A 19,500-nucleotide genomic window follows, 5' to 3' on the forward strand; every position below is an offset into this window, starting at 1 on the left:
TATCGGTACCTGTTTTCGGTACTTTTTTGCCTATAAGTGTCTATCCATGGTCACATTATGCTTGATTTTTGATGATCTAAGTACTAATAATAATCATTGCGACAAAAAATTAACAAAGTCTGCAAATCAAGATAAACTGCAGCAGCAGTGAGCCTGCTTTCTTTTTTTCAGCAGTATAGAGATATACTCCATGAAAGAACATTATAACATATGATATTGTATAAAATAACATTTAATTATAGTAAAAAAAAAAGAGTAAAGTTGCAGTGGGCTACTATTATAAATACGCACCATATATAGTTGTTGTTAATAATAATAATAATAATAATAATAATAATAATAATAATAATAATAATAATAATAATAATAATAATAATAATAATAATATTATTATTATTATTATTATTATTATTATTATTATTATTATTATTATTATTATTATTATTATTAATAATAATAATATTATTATATAATAGTAGTAGCAGTAGTAGTAGTAGTTTTCTGCATATTCTTGACTTTGAATGGGAGCATCTGTAACGTTGCAGTTTCTCGTCGGGCATCAATTAAGTATTTCTGATTCTGATTCATATATTATGAAGTCAGTTATTTAGACTTAAATTTAATGAAACAAGTTGACAGTATGGTAGAAAGATGTCACATTTACATGTCAAGATCTGGTTATTATAGACACAGATTAAATATTTAACTGTCATGTATCATCACAGTAACAGCGTTACATACATTAGCAGCTATAAACACTTGTTAAACATTTTAAAAATACATATTGTGGTTTGGTGCGGACCTGTAGACTGAACATATAAGAAGTAGTTAAATTTGGTAGTCATCGGAGAACGTTACGTTGTTTTTGGTTCGTATCCTATTCCTGAATTAACTTATGGCACTTTGTAGAAGTGTATGTAAATGTAAAGCTCTTATTTTGAAGACAAATTCGTTGTCTTTCTGACAGAGAATGCAACGTACTTTACGTTCAGTCCCTGTCCCATCCATACCGTACTTCCGCTCTAACTGACGCCCGTGAAGGTGCGTTCAGGTACCGAAATGTGGTACCGATTGACTTCATGTGAATCGATACTCGGTACTTCGGGGGAATTCGGTCGGTACCAATAAAAGTACCGAATTCGGTACCCATCCCTAGTTGCCATGCACACTTAAGTCGAGCTATGGTCATAGCTTGATTAGGCCCATTTGGCACAGTACAAGGGCTGTAACGATACACCAAACTCACGATTTTTGACCCATGGTTCAATACATACCTCGATTTAAAAAAAAACAATTCCACATTTTATTTATGTAACATTTCAATAACTTCTGTATGTTACTCGTCTGATAGTATCAGAGGCGCAGTATTGGCAAACTGAACCAGTGTGAATGGATGAGCCAGCTGCGCATATCGAGGGTGTGTGGATCGTACAGTCTGTCCCACAAATCAACGTTACAGAACCAAACTAAGGTAACGTAGTAACTGTAACTGTCTTTGGCAACTTCCACAGCGGTACCAGGAGAAGCATCTGTCCTCCTGTCTGTCCTACCCACCAGTAAAAAACTTTGTGATGAAAATCCCTGCAACCGTCAGCCCTCCGGACCGAGTCTTCATTGAACTTCCCCCGGAAAACAGCTTCTGTCCTCAGGAATGACCGAGTCAGACAGCAACCTGTTTACTGATGGCGATTATGTAATTATGTAATTTAGAGCAAAAAACGTCACTTCATCACTTTCCAGGGTGTTTGGTGGGACAGAATCTCAATCATGACATATTAAAAGAGCATCCATATGACTATAAACTATCCACAGGTTTAGATTGACAGGGGACACCGGGGCAACACCTTGAAAACACACATACTTCATCATCATGACGTGTACCATCACGTCTCTTAAGGAGCCGCATCACCAGCTTTCTTTCTTGAATTACATAGCGGTTCGTCTTTACTCCAGCTGTGCTTCGCTCTGTGTGAACGACCAACGGTGGAGAATTGGTGTATCGCCGCTTTGGTATGAAGGGGCTGTGTGAAAGTTGTGTTGCGATTTCGCCTTCTGACTACTCAGACAGGTTTGTGGATCTTAGTGTCGTGATTTCGGTTTCGATACGTGTGTCGATACAGCCCTACCCAGTATACAAGCACTGGGGAGAATCAATTTATTGATGGAAGCATGTCCGACTCCACCACAGTAGGTGGCGATATGCCCCGTTTGTTTTATATTTCAATAAAGGTTGCTGTTCCTCATTTTCCCTCTGTGTATCTGTTATTTTATTTTCAGCTACATCACTGTAACAACTTTTACCTATGACCAAAATACATTCATTAGCATTGGAGAAAGAAGCACCGGTTTGGGATTAATAGCAGTGGACTTTGAAGTTGAGGCGATCACTGTCCATGGCATCTCTTGCCATCAAACCTTACCAGCCAGATTGCCCCAAGGAGGAGAGAGGAGAGATCCAGGATTAGAGCCATGCTAATCCAGTTTGGATTTGAGGCTGCTTCTGGCTAATGCCCAGTCACAGGAAAATGAAATGGATAAATTGGATTCAGGCTGACCAAGCAATAGGATATAAGGGACAGCTGTATCTACATCTTTACAGAGACAGGTCTCCACCACAACATCCTAGAACTAGCTGTAGGTGGAACATGTTTCAAGTTGACAAGAGTGCAAGACTCCACTGGGATAAGGAGAGGTGGACAGTGTTTACCTGATGTGCAACGTTTAATATGAAGATGCTGACCATATTATCATCACCATCTCCGCTTTCAACGTCGGAATTGAGCTGAAGATGGTTTGAATGTTGCTTGACTATGAGATGGCAGCGGTTGCGCACTTTGGGTGTGACACCAGCGCTTTCACACCAAGTGTGCCCAGTTTGAGGGTCCTCTTGCCAGAGCGTCCAAGGTACTTCAAATTCATTATTAGGTATGGCTTTTAACCAACTGAATTCTGGTTGTTCAACCCAACACTTGTTACATTTACACTTGTAGCAGATTTCGCTGTCGAAGTCTTTCCGGAACTGGCGAAGTGTATGGCAATAAATTCCAACCGGGCTGTTGGCAAAATGCCACTCACGTTCCTGGATACTTCAGAAAGAAGTCCAACACATGGAGCTGACTGTGAATCTCACCAACACATTTCCCCAAAACAATAAAAAAAAATGTTTTAAAAAAAGGTGATGGAAGCGAGAAATGAACGTACATATTTAAGACCTGACTAATTGTAATTTAAGACCTATATGCAAAATATGGACGTATTTAAGACTTTTTAAGGCCCACAATTGAGATTGTCAAATTTTAGATTTTTTAAGACTCCGTGGAAAACCTGGTATTGATTTTAAGAAATAGATTTAAACTAAAAAATCCAGAATTAAGAGAAAATAAATAAGACACATTTAGAGATACAGAATTTAGGAAATATGTGTCAGACTTTGTACTGAGGTATTAATGACAAACTCCAGTCACCACTCCACAGAAGATTAATAAAATGTACACTGTCTGTTACTCCAAACTCAAAGTACTTTCACCACTAAACTGTGTTCAGCCAAAGTACTTCAGCACATTTATTACGTGTAAACTTGTTGTGTTGTCACCAGGGTCTGAATTTCGTCATTTTAGGGGCAAGGCCATTTGGCCTTCACTTGGCCTTTTTTTTTTTTATTTATTTATTTTTTTTTTAGGGGCACCAAGGCCACTGAGTAAAATTAGATGATTTACCTTTCAGATTGATACCATAACAACCTAATTTATAATAAGACATGGATTATGTATTAAAACATTTTTTAATACCAATATCAAGTTAATGTTACATGATGAGACTCCACCTGCGCGAACCGTGAACTAACTGATATTACTGTGAGTGACTACTGTGCACTCAGGTGGCTGTAACTCAAGGCAAGAACACTACACACACAGGACCAGGGGCAGAAAGGCCACTGTGGCCTTACGATGATTTTTTTTTCAAGGGGCATCAAGGCCAAAGTGCAGGGCAACGGCCGTTGTGAAATTCCCACCCTGGTTGTCACAGTAATCTCCAGTTCACTGCTTGACACTTCACGTTCCTCTTAACAGAAATGCCTGCTGTGGTCTAGCTCTGCTGTAAGCTGTTAGTGCGTTCAGTATTTGTTCTTGAGGTTATGACTCGGCTGCGATAATTTCCCCCAGACCAAAATAACTTGCAGTATGATAGTTTAACATTTCCTATCTGACAGCCCTGGATGTTCACCTTATTCCGTTAGTGCGCTCGCAAATGTACAAGTTGTTCTCATAACATTTCCGCAGCACAGCCAATACAACTTAATGCATATCGTAATGTGACATTGTAGTAAAAGCTACAGCAACAAAAGGTTAAGCCTCTTCAGAGCATGGTCACAAATATCACAGATGTATTTCTGAAAAGGATTTCATCTAGACAATCAGACTCACCATAAGCAAACAGTCCAGGAAGCTGGTAGACTTGTCTGCCAAACAGGTTCCTTCCCAGGATTGGAGGGAGCGGCTCATGTCCTACCTAACAACACACACAAAAATAATTAGGCACAGTTATGACTAATATTGGTTGTAACTCCTATCCAAAAGCATTTGTATTGTGCCTCCACAGCTAAAACGGAGGCTTTCCTACACTTTCTGATTTTTCCTTGACTAGGGCCCTATAAAATCCGTTTTATTTTTTCCCAAATTCCGTTTTATTTTCTCCCCAAATTCCGTTTCAATTTTTGGGAATTCATTTTTTTCCGTTGTAATTTTTGGGAATGCCGATATTTTTACCTTTTACTCTCTTTATACTACCAATATCAGTGTATTTTTTATGTAAATGACTAAAATGTACGCAAATTAAATAGAACAGAGGTGACAAACATTTCCTCAATACTGTACCGAACAGTATATTAAAGTGCATCAAAAACATTTTGACTTCATCATGTCTTCATACAGTAGTATATTTTGTGTTTTTATGGGTTTCATTTAATAAAAACATGGTCAGCTCTCAGGCAGGCAGTAAATATTTGCATACCAAAATTGTTAGGAAAATTTATGTTGTAAATATTTAAAAAATTAGCAAAGATGACCAACGAAATGAGAAATCATACACGTAACGTTATGTCAACTTAGCATACTAACCAGCTAGCAGTGAAAACACCAACCCTCACCCTGTCCTCTGAGGTCCCAGCCCAGGCAGAGTCAGCTAAGAGGGCTGTGGCTAACGGGGCTAACAGCAGCTACTGTTAGCAGTCACTCTGGTATTATATGCCGACAATATGAATCGGACAGGTGGCTAACTCTCACGCATCACCTCTTTAATTATGATTTCTCAGGTCTGCGTCTTTGCAAAACAGTTCACTTGACACAGACAAGTCGTTCGGGAACTGCTCGGCTCTGTACTGAGTGGTTAATGTCAAGTTTCTCAGTTTTTTCGCCGACGAAGACAGAGCAGGGCAGCCGCTTCGCCATGCTTACATTGTTTTAACGCTCCGTCTGTGGAGAGGGGGGCGGCGGCGACTTGTTGTGCCACCCAGATTTGCTTCCCTCCGTGTAGTTTTTCCCAGACATACGTTCCTCTTCTATACGAAAACAGCTTTTTAGTGAAATTCTGTCAAATTCCGCGATATTCCGCGTTAAAAAATAGATTCCGTTTTAATCGGCCAATTCCACGATTCCGTGATCGCGGAAATCATAGGGCACTACTTTACCCGTTTTATCAACTTGTTGCCATCTTCGTCTTAATGTTTTTTTCGTTTTGTCAGTTAAATTAATTTTAGTCTTCAAACGATACACACTTTTGTATGTGTGCTACTTGCCCGTCTTTAAGATGTTGGCTAAATAATTCATTATAACGTTTAAGTTAGCTAGTTATCAACCGCTAGTGTTAGCTTACAAGCTATGTTAGTGGGGAAAAAGACCCAGTCAGTCAATAACAGGCTCCCGAATAATTACTGCTCGCGGTGCAGCGATGTAAATAATTCGTCATACATTGGGATAGTAAGTTAAGTGTACCATCTTCTGTAAAACGAACAACATGTTAGCGCCAAGAAAGGTAAGCTGGTGACTGACCTTTTACTGCTTTAATCTGAGTAATCAGGAGTGGAAACTAGAAATCAGTCCGTCATCTAAAGAAATAATACTGCAACATAGAGAGCTGCAACAGAGCTGCTCGGCAGACAGCTAAGCTACGTAGCTGTTCTGTCAAGCAATTCAGTGTAACGTTATCGCAACTGTGTATGCCTTATCTTGTTAACGTTTAAAAAAATACCTCAAGTATTTGTGAATATGTCTCAGGACCAATGTACAGTCTGTCTAGATCACATTTAACAAGCAAATGACATATCATTAAAGTATCTATGTAGTATATTTGGTTCACACACTCGCGTCCGCCCACTGCAGATTATTTTGGAAACAGAAGGTCATGGGGACAACAGACAGACTTGTACTGTAGCTGATATTGTCGTCGGAGTGATTACTGCCATGTGTATTATATACATGCTGAATTGAAGAGCCCATGACAGTGATTCATGGAAGTGCTTAAGTCTTGTCTAAACTCTACATTCATTTACTGATAAGCGAGGCAACATTAAACTGCGCTATATTCAATGGAGTTTGACAGTTTCGTTCACAAGCTACTACCTACTTGACTTCTACTGTCACGCTATACGGCTGACAAACCATGAGTCAAGCTGGCCCTGCACCAGCGGCATCTTACAAGCGTCTATATGAACATTTCCCTCTTACCTGGATAAGGACCTTAATGTACATCAGGGGGTGGGAGAGGACGGTCAGCCCTGATCCCAGCAACACTTGACCACACGTGTCCGCCATTTTTGGAGAGATAGGGGACACAGGAAGTTGTTCTTGTTCTTGTTCTTCTATTGGCTTTTATTGGCGGTTGGCAACCAGCTTTTAGGTGCATTTACCGCCACCTACTGGACTGGAGTGTGGAACATGAGATGAGGTCAGAACTAGAAAATAATGAAGAAAGAGGAAAAAAAAAAAACTATTATTCCCTTGAGCCTATCCACCTTATTCCTGACTTCGTCAGTTTATCCATGGTTTATAGAGGTATTCGGTTATGCTCCTCCGGTTGAACTGTGGTTGAACTCGGTGTTTATGCAAGTGTTGCTGTCATGCTCGCTCTAAAAACCAGCTTTTAACACAAAGGAAGCAACAGAATGGATAAAAATCGGCGGTGGATACACAGTACGGATATTTTAATAAGTCGTGAGGACAGTTCTGTAACAGTGTCTCATCCGTCAGTTCTCACTGAGTGAAGAGCAGTTGACATGAAGCATTAGCCCGACATTAGCTACATCGATATATAGTTAATTAGTGTGAATGCTAAAGGCAATCACACTATTGTTCTTCTGGAATTTATTATTAGTGTGAATGCTGAGTCATCAGAATTCACACTATTGTTCTTCTGGAATTTCTTTTTAGTGGGCTGTGCTCGCTAAAAAGAAAAGAATAATATGCTATTATTTTTCTCTCCAAAATATTAATTGACTGCGATAAATTTCCCATAAGGAATGAATGGGACGAGGACAAATCTGCGACGTTTTTCAAACATCTCGTGCTCTGGCATACGTTCACGTAGAAACACCATTCCAGCTTTAAAATGTAGGCACAAGTCCTGAGTATTTTAGTTGTATTTGAACTTTTTTCCTACGATGTGTAGTTTTTGAACTGTGAGCCTTGAATGACGGTGAGTGATTTTGGAAAAATTCAGGGTTTTCAATGATTGTGTATGACGGAATGTTCGTGCAGCAGAGTGGAGAGGGCCAACTGACAGAGTGGCAGAGACTCAAAAATTTGCTCAGAAATTTTCTCTTTCCGTGACGATCCTGGCCACAAATTAGGCTCAAAAACAGTGATATTTTCCAGATTTGTAGCCAGACTTGTCTTCTTTCTCCCAATGTGTCTACTTTATCGGTAGGATTTACGGTTTTGGATTCATCTGCCTCTAACCGACAAGAGTACCTCTCACCCAGCCCATTCACTCCAATGTAAATCGGGAGGAGGATTTTCAAAACTGCACCCTTTTTTAACTCGCTCCTCTTACCACATTTCTGAAGCTAGGACCACAAAAAATTATGACTATGTTCTTTAAGGCCTTTCTGGCTCGATCGTGAAAAAAAATTATCATGTATGATTTTGACCAAATAGCAGTAATTTGACGTCCTAGATGTGAGGCAGAAATGACCCTCAAATCAGCTGGCCCAGGCACCATTGTTACGGGCCCTTGCCAACGGTCACCTAGCAACCGAAATCAGCTGGGCCAACAGAGAGAGTGAAGAAGATTTTCGAAACACACACACACAGACAGACACACAGACGCACACAACCACAGACACAGAACCACAGACACACAACCACAGACACTAGGAACACAAACACACAAACACACAACCACAGACAGACACACACAAAATTTGTGTATGAAAGCACATTTCTACACAAATTTAAGCTCTCTCTCTCTCTGTCTCACTGTCTCTGTCTGTGACTCAAGCAGTTTCCAACATAAGTTTAAGCTCTCTCTCCCTCTCTCTCTCTGTCTCTGTCTCCGTCTGTCTGTCTGTCTGTGTAGCCTCTCTCTATTTTTCCATAATACAACTTTTGGCACTTAATTTCTACCTCACCTTTGAGCGCATCCAGACAAAATATACATTAAAACGTGCGTCTCGGTCACACGTATGATGTGCTTCTACTCTTCTTCATAGACATGAATGAGACCAGGTGAAAAGATCGAAAAAAAGATTTCAAAGGTCGACATCTCTCGCATACATTGACCGAGACACACCATTCAAACTTTAAAATGTAGATACAAGTCCAAACTATCAACGTAGGATTCAACTTTTGCTGTAGATTTCTTAGTTTTTTTGTCACAGGGCAAAGCGCACAGCCCACTCTCGGGATTTCCCGGCGGGGAATTGTCTAGTTAGTGTGAATGCTGACTCAGCATTCACACTATTGTTCTTCTGGAATTTATTTTTATTCTTCCATGCGTTTTTTGGCATCTATCTCCTCCTACAAATCTTGAGCAATTGAAACCATTCAACTATCAAAATGTTCAGCTTGTTTAGGACATGATGGCGTCTATTTTTCTTATTTCTACCTTTTATACTTTTGGAAATATTCAGCTTTTTCTGCCAAATTTTCCCCATTCATCCTTATGGGGATTTTTTCAAATTTCATTCTGCTATAACTTCAGAATACTTTCAGCTATAGAAACTGTTCAACTATTAAAATGTTCAGATTTTTCAGCTCTTTCAACCTTATGCTTTTCAACTTTTTAACTTTTCAACTTTTGCAGAAATTCAGCTTTTTCCAAAAAAAAAATTAACATGGAATCAAATGAGAAAAGCTTCAAATCCTCTTCAAAACTCATCGACTTTCAACCTCTACTTGTTCCTCATACATTGAGCGAGAGACTCCATTGAAACTTTAAAACAGTCTCAAGAACTTAAACTATTGGCGATGTATTCAGTTTTTAAAAATTTAGTACGGTTTTGAAAATATCGCAGTTTAAGTTTTAAGGATTTTTAGCTCCTCTTCTGATCTTATAATGGGTGTGTATTGTGTCAGCTAGAGTGCGTGACATCATCGCTAGAGTGCGGAGGCCGCTCGAAGAATGGGAGACGAAATTGTCTTCAGCTTGATTTTGATCCCACACCTTTTACTTAACATAGACAAAATATGCGTAGAAATGTAGGAAATCTTGTTGGGTGTCAGCTGGTTGCCTCATTTCAGATGTGGGATTTACGGTTTTGGATTTAGAAGCCCAAGAGAGACAAGAAGTTGAAATATATCCCCATAAGCCACAATGGTAATTTTGAGCCCAAATTTCTGGCCGAGAGCAGACGGTACCGGATTTGTCTCTCGCTAATGTGCCCTCATTTCTCACTCGACAGAAATAAAAACAACACGACTGCATTCAGCAATGTCTCCTGTCACTCAACATGTACTTACTTTGGCGATTACCATTACGCTTTTTTCAGAAATTGCAGGGGTTTAGGAGGCATTTTTCCATTCATTGTTATGGGGACATTTTGATCTGTGTCTCTATTTCTCCAGCGTGTGTATCTGAAGAATGCATGTGTATTGCTGGAGCCAGAGTGCGTGACATCATCGCTACAGTGTAGAGCAGCTGGAAAATCTGGAGAAAGAATTCTCTTCAGCTGGATTTGGATCCCATATCTTTTACTTCACATAGACAATGTATACATGCAAAATGTAGGAAATCTTGTTGGCTTGCTTCATGGTTGCTCCTCCTTCAACGTATGTGCAGCCATTTTAACCTCTTCCAGCATTCTTACTCTACATCTTTTTACCTTTTCATCCTTTTTTCACCTATTTGAGCTCTTTCACCCTTTGACTTTTTAACTTTTTCATCCTTTTTTCAACTCTTTAACCTCTTCCAGCCCTCTTACTCTACAGCTTTTCATATTTTTTTCACCTTTTTAACCTCTTAAAACCATCTTACTCTACAACTTCTCATATTTATTCACCATTTTAGCATCTTCCTGCCCTCTAACTCTACACCTTTTCATCCTTTTTCACCTACACTGTAAAAAAAAACTAGTTGTTTCAACTAACAAAAGTTAGTGTCCGGGCTGCCTTAAAATTTGAACTTGTTAAGATTAGCTGAGACAACTGTGTAATGATTCAAAACAAATAAACTTTTCAAGTCAAATAAACTTAATCTATAGTTTACGTAACTTAATCAAAATTCAGTTCCTATTGAATTCTTAAGTTTAGTCAACACAATCTTAATTTCTTTCAACAGGAATTCCAAAGCTGAAAATAATTAATCTACAGTTCACTCTACCTACAATGTTTAGTTTACCTAACTTTGTTATGTCAACTTCATTATACATTTATATTTGAGTCAACTTTCATAATTTAGTTCTGTTTAATATTAAATTGTAAATGTACTACATATTTGGTAATTATCTTTCAACTTTATTTTAGATTATGCTTAAAGATCTTATCTCCATAGATTATTGGGTGTTCCAATGAAACCAAATCAATTCCAATTCTTGAAAGCTTTAATAAAGCAGATCAAGACATCCCATCAGGTACAAAAAAGTGTTTCCTCAAAAACAGCACAAGCTCAGGGGTAAAACATCTCCTTAGAATGAGCACAAATGAGAACTATCAACTCATTACCTCTGTTGCTGTCTTTCAGAACTTGAAAAAATGTACAATAAAATTATTCACATCCAAACAGGTCAAAAAGGTTATATCTAAAGTCAACTTAGAACATTAGTCAACTTAGAACATAATTGAAAAGGTCTTAAATTCCTCCGACTAAGAATGTCAGTGACCGTTACAATACTAGAACAGAACTTGAAGGGATATTCCGGTGTAAATTTAATCCATCCAATCCATTAAAAACTTACACCGGAATATCCCTTTAAACAAAAACTCTCAGTCTCAGTGTAGTGTCTACTGAGTTTTTCGAAGAAGTCTATTCCTCAGTCCATGAACCCTTGCAGAGCAGTGCTCACCCCCGATGTTCTGGAGAACCTTCTGGATGACTTCAAACGTATATTGCAGCTCCTTCGGGTAGTCAATGTTCAGTGCATATAGCAGACAGATTAACATAACTACCGCATGAGAGTAGTCACTGATGCCACGCAGAACAGTCTGTTGCTCCAGGACCACCGATATGTCGAGAAGATCCTCTCCTTCTTCTACCAGGAGAATGCCGACATTCATTCCCCCAGTCATGCTATCCTCCATGTCTTTGGGCTTCACAAAGAAGGGCAAAAATATTTTAGTATTAAGCATTTTTTAGTATTTGTCTAACCGTCTATGAGAAACAAGAACATGTTTCAGCATTATGGTATGACGTTTAGGAAATTAAATATCTATGGAATGAATGTCTGAATATATGGAATAAGAACTGGCGCCATCTTTCAAATGGCCCATCAGCTTCAACCTGAAGTGTTATTTCCACCATCTCTCCTTCAAGAATGATGCATAATGTTCTTTAAGCAATGTTTTGTTGAACATCATCAGACTACTGACTTACTGAGAGACCCTACACGCACACACTCGTCACTTTAAGACTCTACTGTTTACTTTTAATATAAATAAAATAACATTACAATTAAGAAAACAGATTAAAGTGCAAATGTTAAAAGATAAACAAGCAAAAAACAGAAAGTAAACGGTAGAGTCTTAAAGTGGCGAGTGTGTGTGTGTGTGTGTGTGTGTGTCTGCGTGTGTGTGTGTCTGCGTAGGGTCTCTCAGCAGGTCAGTAGTCTGATGGCATGCGGGCAGAAGCTGTCTCTGAACCTGCTGGTGCTGGTTTGGATGCTCCTGAACCACCTGCCTAATGGCAGGATCGTGAACAGACTGCAGCTTGGGCAACTAGAGCCAGAGAGGACGCGCCGCACCCTCCCCTCCTCCTTTAAGCAACATTATGCATCACGCATATGACTGAGATTACTTTTGGCACAGGAATAAATTACACTTAAATAGCCCGTGGACATTTCTCTATTCAATTAATAAATTAACGTAACAGCACAGCAGAGAACGTGCTGTGCCGCTCTCTGTATGTGCGCATGCGTGGCTCTTTTTTCCGCTGTTACATTATCAGTTATCAATGTGTAATTGTGTTTTTTTAACTTTATGAGAAATTGGACGTGAGACCTAGAGTCTCGTGGTCATCATGACATACCCCTGAAAACCCAATCCATCCGAGCTGGGCTGAAACTTACGGAAGCGCATTGCATTCATTGGATAAAAAAAAAAATTTACACCTTATCTCGTAATTATGAGAAAAGATCTCATAATTATGAGAAAAAGATCTCGTAATTATGAGAAAAAGATCTCGTAATTACGAGATCCAGATGTCGTAATTATGAGAAAAGATCTCGTAATTATGAGATAATACTTTTACAGTAAATACTCCCGGTAACAAACTGAAGGTATCATGAAGGTAGAAAAAACAACAAAACATTGTTTCCATAAGTAGTTCAAGATTCATAAACTGCTGGATTTAGCACTTCCTAGACTACTTGCATGAATAATATGAAGTACTTTTACTGTGTACTTTTCGAGTAATCCTGTGTCAAAATCCTTAACAGAGAAAAAGAATAAGGACATTTCGCCCAACTTTTATGTGTTATTAGTAGACCAAGATTCATATACTGCTGAACTAAGTACTCCCTATTGTGTAACTATAATGAAGTACTTCTACTGTGTACTATTTAAGTAATCCTCTGTCAAAATCCTTATCCTCGTATGCTTCATGGGTCTGACTGAGAGACTGCAGTCTGACCCACACTGTCACCACCAGCCGCTCATCAGAGCGGCTTCAGTGCGATTACCGTAAATGTTATTCACAATCAACGACGCACCTTTCCTTATCTCATAATTACTAGATCTTTTCTCATAATTGGGAGATCTTTTCTCGTAATTATGAGATCTTTTCTCGTAATTACGAGATCCTGATCCCGTAATTACGAGATCTTTTCTCATAATTACGAGATAAGGCGACTATTTTTTTTTTATCCAGTGAATGCAATGCGCTTCCGTAGAAACTAGCTAACTGCTAAGTACAACATCAATATTACTACAAGCTACGTTAGCTACTGCTAATTTAGCAGTCGCTAGCTTACCAAGTTAGCTACTGCTAACTTACCAAGTTACAAAAGAAAGACAAGACAAAAGCAATTTAATTCAACCCACCTTGATGACAAACTGTGGAGCAGGCACCCGTTTCTTCTGAGGAGAAAGAAAGGAGCATGTCTCCGTGCAGCGGCTGTGGGTTTCTCCATACATTGAGCTCACCGGCGGGGCACAGAATCAGCTCGGCCGGCGCTGCAGACAGGGAGGCGGGGTCATGTGCGACACTGCAGTTACAAACAAGTTTAGGGATATCAGAGATATCAACCAAAGGCTTTGAAAAATAGTTTTCTCTCTCTTTTATATTCAAACATCTTTAGATATAGGTTTTGCTGAGCTAGAATTTTGGTCAAAACGACATTAATGCCATCTGAACAGAAGCAGGTACATCTGGTTGCTTCTGGTGATTAATGCAAATAAAAGGCTAAACATATACTATAATATAAATTATAATTATATAATAATTATGTTCCAAACGTTTAGCTATCACTTAAAGCTAGCTATCTTAGTTAACTTACCTCATATTCCGACAGGGTACGTTAATCCAACTATGAACAGATTTGGATGTGGTGAAAGACGGAGAAAAAGGCGGGCAGCATAAACGGGCTTTTTTGGACTGTTAGACTAAGTACCTACGTCAGTCTATGACAGCCAATGACAAGTGATTATGCTTACATCATTTTGACTGACATTCTTAATTTCAATTTAATTATGTTTCTTAGTTTGAAAACTTTTCACTAGTTGAGAAGACATAAACACAAAATTCTGAGTTATCACAACTGTTTCAATCATTTGTAGTCATACTGACAATGAATTAGAAGTTATCATGACTAATGGGCACAACTAATTTTTACAGTGTATTTAAACTTTTTCGGTCCTCGTCAGCCTTTAACTTTTCACCTTTTTTGCCTTCTTTCACCATTTTAACATCTTCCTGCCCTCTTAATCTACAGCTTTTCGCCTTTCTCTCAACATTCTTATGCAGTTTTATGCATTTTCGGCAGTATGTTCAGCAGGTCTCACTTCAGCCTTCAGCATTCACACTGTATTTTCGCAGGAAATACAATTTTTCTAGTTGTTCTTGTTAAGTTTATTATTATTAGTGTGAATGCTGAATACATCAAAACGTGCAGCTCGATCGGACTCGGTATGCTACTGTTTTTCTCACCAGAATACTAATTTTTCGCGACGTAAGTACGAGGTCAAAAAACTCGCAAATCTGCGACGTTTTTCAAACATCTCCTGCTCTGGCATACGTTCACGTAGAAACACCATTCCAGCTTTAAAATGTAGGCACAAGTCCTGAGTATTTAAGTTGTATTTGAACTTTTTTCCTATGATGCGTAGTTTTTGAACTGTGATCCTTGAATGACGGTGAGTGATTTTGGAAAAATTCAGGGTTTTCAAGGAAAGTTCGTGCAGCAGAGTGGAGAGGGCCAACTGACAGAGTGAGCGAGACTCAAAAATTCGCTCAGAAATTTTCTCTTTCCGTGACGATCCTGGCCACAAATTAGGCTAAAAAACAGTGATATTTTCCAGAGTTGTAGCCACACTTGCCTTCTTTCTCCCAATGTGTCCACTTTATCAGTAGGATTTACGGTTTTTGAATTATCGACCGCTAACCGACAAGAGTAGGTCCCAACTGTCCCATGCACTCCGATGTAAATCCGCCGGAGGATTTTCAAAGCTGCACCCTTTTTTAACTTGCTGCCATTTCCACATTTCTGAAGCTAGGACCACAAAACTTAATGAGTGTGTTCTTTAAGGCCTTTCTGGCTCGATCATGAAAAAAAATTGCCGATATCATGTCTGATTTTTACCAAATAGCACTAGTTTGACGTCCTAGATGTGAGGCAGAAATTGCTCTCAAATCAGCTGTCGCAGGCACCGTTGCTACGGGCCCTTGCCAACGGTCACCTAGCAACCAAGGTGACCTGGGCCAAGAGAGAGAGTGACAGACAGACAGACAGACAGACAGTAGACACACATCAGACAGACAGACAGACAGAGAGACAGGAGACACACACCAGACAGACAGACAGACAGACATGTACACACACACACAGCCATGCTAAGCGTGCACTCACATGCACACAAACGCACACACACAGTATATTTCCCAACATTTAAACTACATTTAACGATTATTTTTTCACTCATTCAATGTGCAGCTTGATCGGACTCTGTATGCTATTATTCAGTTTTCTAGAATGTTAATTTTTCGCGTCGTAAGAAGCGAACAGCTGCGAGACACTTCCCATAAGGAATGTATGGGATGAGGTCAAAAAACTAGCAAATCTGCGATGTTTTTCAAACATCTCCTGCTCTGGTATGCATTCACCTAGAAACACCATTCAAACTTTAAAATGTAAGCACAAGTCTTGTGTTTTTGAGCTGCATTTGAACTTTTTTCCTAAGATGTATCATTTTTGAACGGTGAGAGACTTTAAAAAACTCTCAGAAATGTTCTCTTTCAGTGACGCTCCCAGCCACAAACTTTACTCAAAAACAGTGATATTTTCCAGAGTTGTAGCCACACGTGTCTTCTTTCTCCCAATGTGTCTCCTTTACCGGTAGGATTTATGGTTTTGGATTTATCTGCCTCTAACCGACAAGAGTAGCTCTCAACTGCTCCATTCACGCCAATGTAAATCGGGAAGAGGATTTGCAAAACTGCGGCCTTTTTTATCTCGCTCCTATTACCGCATTTCTGAAGCTAGGACCACAAAACTTGATGTGTGTGTTCCTTTAGGCCTTTCCCGCTTGATGGTGAGGAAACTTTGCTGATGCCATGTTTGCTTTTTCGTCACGGGGCAAAGCGTACAGCCCACTCTCCCGATTTCCGGGCGGGGAATTGTCTAGTTAGTGTGAATGGTGCAAGCATTCACACTATTGTTCTTCTCGTTTATTCACAATATTGTTCTTCTGGAATTTATCACTATTGTTCTTCTGGGGTTTATCTTTATTAGTGTGAATGCTGCAAGTTTTATGCATTTTTGGCAGTATGTTCAGCAGATTTCGCTTCAGTCTTCAGCATTCACACTGTATTTTCGTAGGAAATGCAAATGTTTCTAGTTAGTGTGAATGCTTCTTCTGGAATTTATAAGTGTGAATGCTGACTCAGCATTCACACTATTGTTCTTCTGGAATTTATTATTATTATTATTATTAGTGTGAATGCTGACTCAGCATTCACACTATTGTTCTTCTGGAATTTATTATTAGTGTGAATGCTGACTCAGCATTCACACTATTGTTCTTCTGGAATTTATTATTAGTGTGAATGCTGACTCAGCATTCACACTATTGTTCTTCTGGAATTTATTAGTGTGAATGCTGAAAGCATTCACACTAAAAAATTGTTCTTCTGGAATTTATTAAAGTGATTATTAGTGTGAATGCTTTCAGCATTCACACTATTGTTCTTCTGGAATTTATTAAAGTTATTATTATTATTATTATTCAAGATTCCGTACGTTTTTCAGCACGCTTCTTCTCCTTCAAACCTTGAGCTATTCAAACCATTCAAATATCAAAATGTTCAGCTTTTTAAGGACATGATGGCGTCTATTTTTCTCGTTTCAATCTTTTATACTTTTGGAGATATTAAGCTTTTAATCCAAAATTTTGCCCATTCATTCTTATGGGGATTTTTTCAAATTTCATTCTGCTATAACTTCAGCATACGTTCAGCTATTCAAACCATTCAAATGTTCAGCTTTTTCAGCTCTTTCAACCTTCTTCTTTTCAACTTTTCAACTTTTCAACTTTTTCAGCTATTCAGCTTTTCCAAAAAAAATTTAACATTGCAGCAGATGGGAAAAGCTTCAAATCCTCTTCAAAACTCATCGACTTTCAACCTCTTCTTGTTCCTCATACGTTGAGCGAGAGACACCATTCAAACTTTAAATGAATCACAAAACCTTGAACTATTGACCTTGTATTCAGTTTTTAAAAATCTTGTACGGTTTTGAAATGATCGCAGTTTTAGTTTGAAGGATTTTAAGCCCGTCTTCTGAGTTTATAATGGGTGTGTATTGCGTGAGCTAGAGTGCGTGACATCATCAACTGCCGCACCCCAGAGTGAGGAGCAGCTCCGAAAACGGGATTTTTTTTTTGGTTCAGCTTGATTTGGATCCCACATCTTGTACTTGACATAGACAATATAGGCATATAAATGTAGGAAATCTTGTTGGGTTTCAGCTGATGTTCTCATTTCAGCTGTAGGACTTACGGTTCTGGATTTAGAAGCCCGAGAGCAACAAGCACACCTGAATGTTCCCCATAAGCGGCAATGTTAATTTTGAGCCGAAATTTCTGGAGGATCGCAGACGGTACATGTTTTGTCTCTCGCTCCTGTGCCCTCATTATGCACTCTACAGAAATAAAAATAACATGGGTGCGTTCAGCAATGTCTCCTGTTACTCAACATGTAACATGTTTTGCCGATAACTATAACAGTCTTCTCAAGAATCACAGGAGTTTGGGAGGCATTCTCCCATTCATTCCTTACGGGGACATTTTCGTCTGTGTTTCTGCTCCTGTTGCAGCATGTCTGCAGCCATTTGAAGCTCTTTCTGCCTTTACCTTCTAACCTGTCAGCCTTTTTTCACCTTTTTAACCTCTTTCTGCCCTCTTACTCTACAACTTTTTGGCCTTTTCAGTCTTTTTTTCACCTTTTTAAGCTCATTCCTCCCTCTTACTCTACAGCTGTTCATATGTTTTCACCTTTTAACCTCTTCCAGGCCTCTTACTCTACTGCTTGTCATCCTTTATTCACCTTTTTAACCTCTTCCAGCCCTCTTATTCTACAGCTTTTCATATGTTTTCACCTTTTAACCTCTTCCAGGCCTCTTACTCTACTGCTTGTCATCCTTTACTCACCTTTTTAACCTCTCCCAGCCCTCTTATTCTACAGATGTTCATATTCTTTTCACCTTTTCAAACCTCTTCCAACCCTCTTACTCTACAGCTTTTTACCTTTCATCCTTTTCTCACCTATTTTGGCTCTTTCACCCTCAAACTTTTTTAACTATTCATCCTTTTTTCACCTTTTTAACCTCTTCCAGCCCTCTTACTCTACAGCTTTTCAGATGTTATGACCATTTTATCCTCTTCCAGCACTCTTACTGTACAACTTGTTATATTTTTTCACCTTTTAAACCTCTTTCTGCCCTCTTACTCTGCAACTATTTGGCCTTTTCAGTCTTTTTTCACCTTTATAAGCTCTTTCCGCCAGGAGGCCTGCAGCTTTACAGGGGCACAGCCCCCCATCCCCTCACACACACACACACACACACACACACACACACACACACACACAAACACATCCTCATCATATTAGTGCCAAACAGACAAATGCACTATGAATCTGAATAGTCTTGCGTCTGACCAGTGTCCTCCTCAACAGATATATCTGTTTCTATGGAATCTGTTCCCTCAGTGTGATGAAGTGATGGTCCCTCATGTCTTTTCCCTCTCTTTCGTCTGTCTCTCTCCTCCACTTCCTCACTCTGACTTGACTGTCCACCTGCATCTTCTCCTGCTTTCACCTGTCACAGGAGCTGTCAACTACTCCATTCTGTGATCATAAACTCTCTGTGATGAAAAATAGACTCAATGTTAAATTTAATCTGGAATTTTACAGGGGGGCACAGCACATGTTTACCGGGGCATGTGTCCCGGTAAAAAGTGTCTGGCTACGCCCCTGCTTTCCGCCCTCTTACTCTACAGCTTTTTAGCCTTTTCAGAAATTCATTTTTCTATATCTTCAGCTCCTTCAAACATTCAACTTCATGTTCAGCAATTAAAATGTCCAACTTTTTCCACTCTTTTAGCCCACTTAAGCTTTTCTGCCCTTTAAGCTTTTGAAAATATT

At 39.1% G+C, this 19,500-nt stretch overlaps 1 protein-coding gene across 2 annotated transcripts in view; it reads right to left on the minus strand.

Moving 5' to 3' along the window:
• The window catches only part of mtch2 (mitochondrial carrier homolog 2), a 22,656-nt gene extending 15,782 nt beyond the window's left edge, over positions 1 to 6,874 (minus strand). For both annotated transcript variants that reach the window (XM_030410663.1, XM_030410662.1), the window contains exons 1-2: positions 6,723 to 6,874; positions 4,425 to 4,509 (exon numbers count right to left, since the gene is read on the minus strand). In XM_030410663.1, coding sequence (XP_030266523.1) covers positions 4,425 to 4,509; positions 6,723 to 6,809 — 172 coding nt within the window. In that variant the 5' untranslated portion in view covers positions 6,810 to 6,874. The remainder of the gene's footprint in view (positions 1 to 4,424; positions 4,510 to 6,722) is intronic.
• Between the last annotated feature and the right edge of the window lie 12,626 nt (positions 6,875 to 19,500).

Source organism: Sparus aurata, unplaced genomic scaffold, assembly GCF_900880675.1.
Source record: "Sparus aurata unplaced genomic scaffold, fSpaAur1.1, whole genome shotgun sequence".
Classification (NCBI taxonomy): Eukaryota; Metazoa; Chordata; class Actinopteri; order Spariformes; family Sparidae; genus Sparus; species Sparus aurata.